A 12080-nucleotide genomic window follows, 5' to 3' on the forward strand; every position below is an offset into this window, starting at 1 on the left:
GTCAAGGCTGATTTGCATATGGCCATGTCTGAACTGGGGTGGTGTGGTGAGCAAAAAAACGATGGATTTAGGTCCAGATCTCTGTACTGGGGTGAATGTATGACATTGTTCTGCATCCTTTCCATCAACTGTTGTTTTTGCATACTCAAGAAGACGCTTGAGCCATGGACAAACGGGAACAAAGAATACAAGAGTGATGTTAAAGTGAACAAATGGTAAGCCTGTAGGTGGGCTGAAGCTCAATGATTGTATATAACATGTCTCGAAGACACAGTGCATGAGTGCTGGGGGTAGGGAGGGGCATGGTGATTAAAGGTGGCTCGCTGAGTCCTCTGTATTTACTCAGCAAACCACTACTTATATGCAGCTCTTCTCTCTGGCAGCATGTTTAATTTAAACATGCATTGGCATGAGGGGAATAAATAAGGTCATTCTATTCCTGCTGCTATACCCTGGCAGCAGCAGTTTGTCTGCAGTGTTGTCCTTTAAATCACAAGCATCTGCAGCCATTTAAACAAGAATCTATTTTGTATTCAGTATCCTGTCCAGAACCAGCGTGAGGGTGGGTGGAAGGAATAAAGCAACACAAGCATGGGTGGCTGTTAAGTAGGGGAATAAAGAAAGACACACAATACAGCACAAACTGTGGAGGGAATGAAGCAACAGGAATGGAGGCGGATGGAAGGAGAGGGAGCCAGTAAAACACAAACAAGTTTGTGGAGTGCTCAAAAACAAAAGTAGCCCCTAAAACAGGAGCAGTGGATGGACACAAGTACTTGGTCCATGCTCCAGTAGAGGGCCAAACATAAGAAGAGGCATGACACATGCATGCCATGGACAAACGAAAACAAAGGATATGAGAACGATGTTGGAGCAAGCAAATGCTAAGCCTTTGGGGGGGCTAATGCCCACTGATTGTAAAACTTTCTCGAAGTGACAGCACATGCCCTGTCTAGCCAAGACCTAAAAGGTATGCATGTGTATTCTATAAATGCTGTCCTTTCACTGTGTGTTTCCTAAACTCGTACACCTGTCGCTTAAAGTGTTGAATCAGCAGCTGCCACGTACTTTTGTGAATTAGACCAGACTGCACTCCTGCAGTTTTCCTGTGTTTGAGGTGCTTGAGAAAACAATAAAGTGTAAGAAGACTGTTATTAAAAGGCTTCACTTTCCCACCCATCATTTGGGACCAGATACAAATGTATGAACACTGAATGAAGAATAAAAAGTGCACGCTTTTCAATATTTTTATTCAGTTCACAGAACAGCATCTAGCAGCAGTAACTCGAAGGCCCAGGCTAAGATGGAGGGGAATGCGTGGTGGTTGGTTTATGCCAATGTGCAAAGTGTTGCTCCTCTTGCCAAAGCTATAGAAAGGTATGACTTGGTGAGATCGCTGGTGACCCCTCAATTCAATGTCACATTTTTAAAGCAGAAAGGGATGAATGTTTTCAAAGACATCAGTAGCTGGTTCACTTCCACCTGGGAGGGAGCCTCGTTTTTCCAGAGTTTGTTGTAGTGTGAGTTTTGTGGCAGTCCGAAGTGAAGAAACTGCTTGAAACAAAGGGTGCTGGTCGGCTACCTTAATGGATGGCGAAAAGAAACTCAATAGATTAACTGTACATTGAATAAAAAGAATTTGGATTTTTCCCTATTCAACGTGGCTGTGTGACAGAGTATTGTTTTTAACAATGGTATCTTCACTTTGGGCTTATGGTTTAATGGGGTTCTCATTTCTGCTGTCTCAGCCCCCACAAAGGACATTTTTGAAAATAAGATGGGCAGGCACAGATTGTGTGAGACTTGTCGTTTCTAGATATAAGTGTCAGTGTAACTCCAAAGATGGAGTAAAGCATCTCACCTCACACTCAAGAATGGACTACACAAGTGATTCCCCGAAATCAAGTTTGTTGGTGCTGCAGGGTGGAGCCTGCCAGACTGTAGGTTGTCTGATAGTTCGATGAACCATTGTTTCTCAGTACCGTTCTGTCACAATGAACTTGGTTAAGGTTTAGGATAAGAGTTATCCCTAAGGCTGAATTTGCTGTTAGGGATACTCTTAGAACTGCTGTTAGTTCTAGCAATACAGTTAGGGCTGTGCTTATGGTTATGATTGGCATAAGGTGTAGGCAGAGAATTATGGTAGGGATACTGATGCAAGCAGTCTAAGCATTAGATTTACAGTTAATGTTTTAAAAATTAGGGTTGGGTTTAGGGTTAGGATAAATTGAGGGTCTCTTTGGATTAGAGAATGGCATTAGATTTAGTACCATGGCCTGCTTAAGTTGAACATCTAAATGCTAAATCTTTTTTGTGCCTTTGCAATATTTTGTCTATTTATTGTGTTGTGCACTCTTATGCTTCAAAATAAAGCGTAACTGATCTTCTTAGACCCATAGAGTACTATGCACAATCTTCCGACGCAGCATACAGCGGACAGTGGCTCCATCCAAGGAGGACGCGTCTGGTTCTGAAGCATCTTACTACCTTGGAGGAGAGCACCAGTCTCTCAGACATGCGTGGCTGGGTAGGTGCAAACACATGGCAGTGACAGTTCAGAAGTTTGTGTTGGTGTTAAATGCTATATGCATGAAATCTCTCTCCAGCGATCCTTTTCATTCCCTGAAAGCATCGACCATTATTATGAACCCATCTTAGGAGTTCAGTCTTGCTTGTAACACAGAGAGGACAATGGTTCGAGCAAGGCGAGCACTCATCTGGGTTAGAATATCAGAGTGAACATTGCGAAGATGCATGTTATCTCCCTCTTAATTTGGAAATCCAGAAACATGCTGCCAGCATAGCCCCTCTATGCTTACGTCAGTGGCGCTGGAAGTAGGGGTGTCGGAGGTGCTGCATCACACCCACAAACCTGAGGTGGGGACTGCCAGGCACGCTGCCCTGCTAATTACACAGAGCAGAAACTAGCCACTGTTGTCAAAACTGGAAAACAACTTCCAGCATTTAGAGTGGGTATAATTTGTGATGTTTGGATTGTTTAAGAAACTAGCCACGGTTGTCAAAACTAGAAAAAAAGCTTCCAGAATTTAGAGTGGGTATATTCTGTGATGTTTGGATTGTTTAAGAGCTTCTCGTGAAGAAAGCAGCATCAACTAGAGAGGAAATGCAGAACTAATGACAGTTGTTTTGTGGCAAACAAAATACAGGTTCAGTCATGGCTGGTATCTTTTGGCTGAAATACTTTGGGTAAAGTTGTTTTTGCGCCATTGTGCCTCTTCTCTGATGTGCATTCTCAAGCCGCCTGCCTTCCTGGTGTCCAGTCTCTGGTTGTAATTTGATTGTCACCATCAATATTGCGAGAATACACCTAATGCACCCTGACCTTATACTGACCCCGTGTCACATGTTGGTGCTGGAATGCGTCACCAGGACGCTGTGAACCTTGCCAGTGTCGTGGTGCTCGTCCACCTCCTCTTCTGCGGGCATGGGGTGAGAGTAGCGGCAGCGGAAGACCTCTTTGTAGGCCTTGCGAAAGTTCTCCGACAGGAAGGCGTAGATGATGGGGTTGACGCAGGCGTTGCCGTAGGCCAGGCAGTGTGAGACGATGCGGAGAGCGAAGGAGGCCTCAGTCAGCGGAAAGTTCCCGAACACAACCCACATGGTAACCACGTGATGCGGGAGCCAGGAGATGGTGAAGGCCGCCACCACGGCCAGCACGGTCTGCGTTGTCTGTGGAGGGGAAAGAAAAAGATCTCTGTTATGCAGTCGCCAAACAATCCCGTCACCCCTCTAGTGGATTTTTACAAGTGGACGGACCGGGTCTCTCTCACTCAGTCCATATTGTACCTAAAGTGCCCCAGGCTTGACCGGGACTTCAAACCCTTTCTTAGACGGTCAGAACCCGCATTACTTTCAGTCTTTTTGAAAACCTCAATTTGTGTGTTCAACTAATAGCCGAGTTACTGTCACCATCGTAAGTGCGCACAGTAGACAGCAAAAATAGCTTAAAAGCAGTGGGAAGGGCGTTTTTTGTTAACTGTAAAAGGTGTTTGCATCTTTTTAACAGTTCCTCTTTGATTCGCCCGATATTTTATCAATATACTTTTGCCAGATATTGGGTTCTCCAACATATTCTGGAAACCACGGGATACTTAAATATCTCACTTTTTGTGGTGGGTGTGGGAAAACCACCATCTAATGTTACTACGCCTTCTGGGCATTTAGTATGATCACTTATATTAAAGTGTCATTTCTATTCTTCCTTTTTGTTGGCTCTGTAAACTGTTATCAACGAAAGTGGAATTTTTATAAACAGTTTCTGTGTTTGGAAGCTTTGAGCGAGTCCGATGTCGGTCTCTCCTTGGGAGAATTGGGGGAGTGTAAGAGCTGTTGGCAAACAACCAACAGGAGAACTGCAGGATGGCAGTGCCTCGGCTAGCAGCGAAACCACTGTAGAGCGGAACAGATGCAGACACTCAACATCCATGCACACATTGACATAAATGATGCTTACATGCAAACATGCACACAGAGCACAATATTTAAAGACATCCATACACACAGATCGAAAGATGTGCCATGTTAATTTGGATGCATGAAGAGCACTGTATGCTGTTTTAAGGACATCTGAGAGTGCTAGAGGAACAGGTGAGTAGCAAGGAGGGTACAAGGGGAAGGGAATAGGAGCCTTGGGAATAGGGCACTCTTCCCCAAAAAGGGATCAGGAGTTGGTCGATGACCTTAGGCTTCTGCTTGACAAGCAGGAGAGGAAAATAGGCTGCAAGACAGAGAAAGAGATAATAGAAGGTAGGAGGTCTAAACCAAAGTTGATGAGAACTCAAGTCCGGTTGGACAGTTAAGAATTGTAGAATGGAAGAGAGAGATGCAAGTCTGGGAGATCCTGGTACCCATATCCATGCACCCAGTCAGGAAACACAGAGGGGCACACACACACAGTCCCACACAACCCAGAACCTGCCAGACAGCACACAAGTAGGCACAAACAGCAGAAAGATAGACTTAATATTTGGACCCTTTGCTGACGAAATCAAGTTGGAGAACAGGGAAGGGCTGGTATCAATGCCCAATCAATCCTTTGCCTTTACTTGACAAATAAGTTAAATGGGAGATGAAATACTTCAGTCTCTGTGCTCATACAATTACTGCCCTCTTTGGACGGATCACCTTTCAATTACAATGCAGTGCCCTCTGCATGCCAATTTATTCCTAATTACAATATAACATACAAATATCCTGGCACTCAAAAGTAACAATTCTTATTCGTATTTGTATATGACCAAAACAAACTGCATTGAATAATGTCAAAATATCACTGGCAACAGACAGATTTGGATTCGTACAAAAAATGTGATTTATTTAATTTAGAAAGACCTTGTGTGAAACATCACAGTTTTCAAACAAGACCAAGAGAGGACCATTGTGCCTAAAATAAATGTAACATTGAAGAGACTGTTCATAAAAAGATGGTTGTAGCCTTATGGTCTTGATCCAAATGAGCAACAGCTGACACAGGTTTCATCACTTCAAGTGAATTCCTCAAGACTCCGAAGACAATGGCATAGTCTTAATTAACACTTAATACATATGTATAAAAACATGCCCCAATTACTTGGGATCCATTTTCCTATGAAGGGAAGGTAAATGTTGTAGAAGTGAGTAAGACCAGAAAAAGAAGGTGCTACAAGATGAGATGAGAAATTGTTTTTCAAAAAATATCTTGAAGTGATAACCACCTCGAAGGATTGAAAAGTGAATAAGAAAGAGAGATAGACCCATTGCCACACCGTGCACCAAATTATTATCAACCAATGTGTTATGACCATTAATGGTCTGGGTTCCTTGACCGTAATCAAATCACTAAACTTTTTCAAATTTTAAAAGTTTCAATGGCTGCACATATATTTTTGTTTCCCGGTGTCTTCTCAGACAAAGAACAATTGTATCCAATGACATTTTTTTGTGAACAAATGTATGATCACAGTGTCTCAGTTTCAAAGATCAGTAATGGCACTAATTTGAACATAAACTTGATATGTATATAGGAATGCCGACACTCACTTCCTGATTTATAAGACATCGTCCACCTATTTCTTTGATTCAAATTACGGGAGAATTGCCAGCACAGTTAGTTCAAAAAGTCTCTAGCAAAGGTTTTCTAGTAGACAAACGAGATGGGGAGATTATACATTAGATAACCCATCCCATCACTCCAATAGATGATTAAATTGTTTCATACATCCACTATACCTGTATTATGTCCCAAATTATACGTGTTCAAACAGTTTGATCGGCCCAAAGAGTTTTTAATGAATTGTGTTAGTCCCCGTTGGCAAATTCTTCATTCCATCACGCGAATACTTTTCCTCAAAGAGAAAGAAATATAGGGGCAGATGTATCAACCGTTTTGCGACTCGCAAAGGCCGAAATTCGTAGAATTTCCGCATTTGCGACTCGCAAATGGTCATTTTGCATTATTTTGAATGTATCAAAAATTCGCAAATTAAGAAATCGCAAAGATTTGCGATTCCTTAATTTGCCATAGCATTTAAGGAATCGCAAATTTTGCGATTCCTTAAATGCTATGTATGAAGCATTTTTGTTAGTGACGGGGACTAACACAATTCATTAAAAACTCTTTAGGCTGATCATACTGTTGGATCACTTATAATTTGGGACATAATACAGGTATAGTGGATGTATGAAAAAATGTAATCATCTATTGGAGTGACGGGATGGGTTATCTAATGTATAATCTCCCCATCTCATTTGTCTACTAGAAAACCTTTACTAGAGACTTTTTGAACTACCTGTGCTGGAAGTTCTCCCGTAATCAAAGAAATAGGTGGACGACTTCTTATAAATCAGAAAGTGAGTGTCGGCATTTTAATATCATAACAAGTGCAAATTAGTGCCATTACTGATCTTTGAAACTGAGACACTGTGATTATACATTTGTTTCACGGAAATTTTTCATTGGACACAATTGTTCTTTGTTTGAGAAGACATCGGCAATTAAAAATATTTCTACAGCCATTGAAACCTTTAAAATTTGAAAAAGGTTAGTGATTTGATTACGGTCAAGGAACCACGACCATTAATGGTCATAACACATTGATTGATATTAATTTTGTGCACGGTGTGGGAATGGGTCTTTTACTGTGCTAAACATGCATCTGGCGTTAATGATGTCTTATGGATGCATATTTTTTACCAAATACAGCATTTCTTTTTGATTCTTTTGGGATTCCCAGCTATCTGCTTCTATTTACTTTAGTGGCTGATAATTGCTTCCAAGCCTCCAATCCGTTGGTAACAGGGACACGTGTCCATGTGCAGCCAAGTATTGATATGAGTGCTCTACCTACAACACAACATGCTGCCTCAGACTGCTCTTTGTACAGTATTTGCTTCTACCAGTACCAGTGAGCCACCAATTAAAATTTAGAGAAAACTAGTTAAGATGTAAGAAGTGCAAGTTCATTGCCACATAGTCTACTAGTCACACAGCAATCCTACAGACAAGCCCCCCTTGTCCCTTCTTGTAAAATATGCACAGTAATTTACCATGAATGGTGAAAACACCATTACATCAAATGGTGAGAACTGAAAGTCGGTGGCTGTCTACCTAGTGGAGTGAGAAAGACAACTCACAGCCTGACCTATCATGAGAAAAATGACATTCTTGTCAGGACAGCTGGTTGCTTGTTTATCAAATCTGGGGCACAATTTTCCTTAGGTTCTCAGAATTTTTGAGTTAAGTAGTGGCTGTAGTTGACTGTTTCAGAAGTACAATGCATCCTTCCAAATAGTGTAGAGCTGTCCTTAACTCCTGTAACTATCCAATTAATAATCTCTAGGCAAAATCTAGGGCATAATTGGTCTTCTTCAGGACCACATCCACCCCACAGCACCCGCTTTCAAGGCTCTATGCTGTGGAAGAGGACTCTGACTATTTTGGTCTTCTTAGAATTAGAATTCAAGTATCAACATCTTAAGAATTTTTCAGCACAGCAACAGCACCCTTTCCTCATAATATGGATAATTCGACTTCATTTTGTCTTTGAAGAGCATCAGATGCCACCCTTGTTTTTCTTAAATAGTATTCTAGAATTAAGTCGATTAGGAGAAAAAGAAACAAAAGACAAAATCAAATAATACCACTTACACGAAAATGAAAAAAGAAAGCAAATATTACTGCACATTCATCCACAAGCCAGCTATTATAGCCGTTGAGCTGATATATCAAAGAGTTTTACCCATTCTGTGTCTGAGAGTAAATGTTATATGACATTTTGGCCAAGATTCTCTAGAGCCAGCCATTTCATCAACCAAGTAAAGAATTAAACACTGCCAAGCAATCAAATATGATTTGAATATTTCCAGAAACTCTACAGTGTATAAAATAATTAGATCAGACGAAAACATACTTCTAAGCCCCGCACCTTTAATCCGATCACACATGACTAAAGGAAACAAAAGGAAGAGGAAAAATGAACAATATTTTACTGACTTCTTTAAACAATAAAACTCAAGCAGAATAATCTCAGACTGGTCTTTCTTGCTGTTGCCTTGTATAACAAAGTTACGTTGTGCTGGCCCCTTAAGAAATAAAAAAAAATTCGACATAGGAGGCAAGATGGCGCCGGTCACTCGGCTGAGTGAGCTGACCACCTAATCTCTCCAGTCGAGACCTGCTCTGATAGCGATTTGAACACTGCACCACCCCCATGGGGAAAAGTAAACTGCTTGATCTCACGTACCGGTGAAACTGGCAAAGTTTCCATAGCCGGTTTGGATGCTGTGGAGTCTCTGGGGAACGCAGAGTTTGTTGTGGAGGACTCGGCTTCCCTGTGTGCTGGTGTCCCGAGCTCTTTGCTGTTCCGTCACTGCCTGGTCTGGGTTTCCCAACTTGAAGGAGGGGACTGCAAGGATGCTGCCAAAGACAGGCAGCAAGGGTGTGAGAGGACCCGGTTCATCTGCGGGCTCCGAAGATACTAGGAAATCAGCTTTCGCGTGCAACTCAGCTGGAGGAGGCTCTGTGGTTATGAGCCCCAGCCCTGGAACTGAGATGACTAACGCAGGCGAGCAACAGAAAACTTAAAAAAACAGAGCCATATCACGCTGTAAGCAAACCGCACCGGTGTTGATTAAGGCTTAACTCTGTAAACTCTGCTAATCTTGCAGCGGGAAATGCTGGAAGGTCTCCCTAAGGGAAAGTTAAAGTTGTGGACTGTGCACTGCAAGGGGAGAAGGCGAAGGCGGTGAAATGGCCCCAGACTCAGGTCAACAGCACGAATGGAGGGTGTTAGTAACAAATGAGATCTCACCCCTGGGGGAGGGTGGAGAGAACTGGTTGCAGGGGATCTCAATGTTGAATCTTCGAATCACATTGCCAATCCTATCCAAAGAACATTAATGGTAAAAACGGATGGTCCAAGTCTACCAGTAACACTACAATCCCATTGCATCTTGGGAGATGAAGTCCAGAGAATCGATGGATTGGGAACTGGTAGGGAAGACTCAGACTCAGATCTGCAGAAAGGCATGGTTACCCAGAGAGATTAAAAAAGCCTCTACCTTCCCTACATCGGCTAGCAGGGCTGAGGGGGCCACCGATAGCATGATGTGGGACTACTCTTTCTTGCCAAATGTAGGAGAGAATCAAGACATTGAGGGGAAAGGAGAGATTCCAGGTGTATCTGGCAGCACAACGCAATGCACTGAAGAAATAACATTGGCTGCGATTTCTCAAGTGATCATGGCCCCCCCGGGAGGAAACTAGGGCTGAGATCTCTCGGACTCAAGGGGCCTGCAGAAAGCTGCAAAATTCAATTCGAAGAATCACCAAGACCTGTGCAGACTTTGCAACTAGAATTGGGGAGGCAGAAGCCAGGATATCTCAATTGGAGGATGAATTAAACATGCAGAAAAAGAAGACTGAGTCCAAAGCAAATGTTAAGGGATGATACACTGATGAAACTGACTGATTTAGAAAATCGTGCAAGACTAAATAACTTGCGAATACTAGGCATCCCTGAGGGCAAATAAGATCCTGATATGTGCCAGTTTGTGATACACATTTTTAAAGAGGCCTTTCCAGATTTACCACAATGGGACAGGAAGACATAAATTCAAAGGGCACACCGCTTCCCTTTCAATCAACAGAGAGCAGCAGGACAATCTGACAACGCCCACGTGTTATTATGATCTCTTTAAATATTTTTTAGCCAGGGAATCCCTATATGACCTTGCTAGACCTGATCGCAAAAGAACGGGGAACGGGTGTGATTTTTTGTTTGGCCTGACATTTGTCAGAAGACGGTCGTAAAGCACTGGCTTCTTTGTCAACTAATATCTGAATTTCAGGCAAAAGGGACTCAGGCATTTCTCATTAATCCAGCCAAATTGAAGGTGGTCTCTTATGGGCGCACGCAGTACTTTCAGACAGAAATCCAGACTAAAGAATTTCTATTGTCAATGAATGTCAGCAAATTCTGTTGGCACAATTGAATGAGAGTTCAGATGTGAAATAACATCTGGTAGCTTTAGTCTTTAAGACTTTAATCGGTTCCTCCTTTTTATTTAATGCCTATCTCTTTTTTTCATCATCCTTATACACAACTTTATCTTATTCTTTGGGTTTTCAAACCGTTCATTTTATTTTATTAATGAAAGGCACACGGACTAGGATCAAAGGTCTCACTGTCCGGAGGGATGGGTTGGGTTAGCTCAGCATCAATAGGGACAGTAGGTTCCCATGTATCGTGTGATGGGGGTGTTGGGAGGAGAGGGGGATCGGGAGAGGTTGGAGGGGGAGGGTTTCTACTCGGGAGAGTCTCAGGGGGGTGGGCAGAGTGGGGGTGTGGGGGGGCTGAGGGTCGGGGGCACTCTAGCACGTGTTCAATTGTGTAGTTATGACCAATATAGTTACTGTGACAAGATTCAATATCTTATTCAGTTCTCCTTTTTCTGTAGGAAAGTTGGTGGTAAAATCTCAGTGTCTTTTTGGTTGGTAGAAGTAACTCCTTGGTATGGCAGGTAGTAATCAAAATATCAGAATTTGCCCTTAAATTGTTGTGGCCTCAATGATAGGAAAAAGAGAGGCATATTGGCGTAACTTATTAGATACATGAGGTTCGATGTATTATGTCTCCAGGAGACCCATAGCTGTTGGAATAATCAAATTTGGTTAAAAGATTTGGGGCTCGATCTCCTTGCTTGCACTCGTCAAGCTACCAACACTCGAGGAGTAGCTATAATGGCAAGGCATGGGCTTTTAATTTGTAATTGAGTTAAGGAAGACAACTTAAGGAGATGGGTAATTATAGAAGTAGGTATAAGGGGGACACTGTACACTATATGCTCCTTCAATGGTTCTAATTTAGATGAACTCACTTGCCTTGATCAGTTAAACATTGAGTTAGCTCTTTGGTCTCCCTTGATAGTGTTTTGTGGGGATGTTAATATCCATCTGAATGCCAGCTTCAATCTCCAAAGTAATGACTCCTATTCCAAACGGAAGATTAAGACTTTGACAGCGTGGGCTTTTGATAGAAAGCTATTACTCAATTTAGAATATTGCTTATATATCTCAAAGAGGATTGTGGAATTTTTCGAGAGGAACAGGGGGACTGCATCTGAGCTAATAATCTGGGATGCCTTTAAATCTACAGTGAGGGGCGAAACTCTGACCTTTTCTTTGCATCAACAGAGGAAGATAAAAGAGAAGGTTAACGGTTGGATAGATCAGCTCAGGGAGGCTGAGGAAGTGCTTATCTAGTTTATTGGGGAGCTGCAGAACAGTGTGGAATGTCAAAAAAGATAGCAACAGCAAAAACTAAAATACATCAACATCTTGGGGAGGATTTAGCCATAAAGGTTAAGCAACACAGGGCTGATATATATGAATATGGAGAGAACACTGGCAGACTACCAGCTAAATGGATTCAGCAAAGAGCAATTTTGAATAGAATATGTTGCATAAAAAACTCAGGGGGACAGATTCAGGATCTCCTGGCTAAAGTCCAGGAGGTCTTTCGGGAGTTTTACCAGGGGCTTTATGCCACAGAAAAGGAAGGGTCAGTAACCTCAGGTGAGGA

At 42.3% G+C, this 12080-nt stretch overlaps 1 protein-coding gene across 1 annotated transcript in view; it reads right to left on the reverse strand.

The window, feature by feature from the left end:
• Positions 1 to 1244: 1244 nt before the first annotated feature.
• The window catches only part of LOC144752742 (galanin receptor type 1-like), a 249823-nt gene continuing 238987 nt past the window's right edge, over positions 1245 to 12080 (reverse strand). Inside the window, exon 3 of the mRNA XM_078640600.1 lies at positions 1245 to 3690. Within this exon, the coding sequence (XP_078496726.1) occupies positions 3361 to 3690 (330 nt within the window). The 3' untranslated portion in view covers positions 1245 to 3360. The remainder of the gene's footprint in view (positions 3691 to 12080) is intronic.

This window comes from Lissotriton helveticus, chromosome 5_1, assembly GCF_964261635.1.
Source record: "Lissotriton helveticus chromosome 5_1, aLisHel1.1, whole genome shotgun sequence".
Taxonomy (NCBI): domain Eukaryota; kingdom Metazoa; phylum Chordata; class Amphibia; order Caudata; family Salamandridae; genus Lissotriton; species Lissotriton helveticus.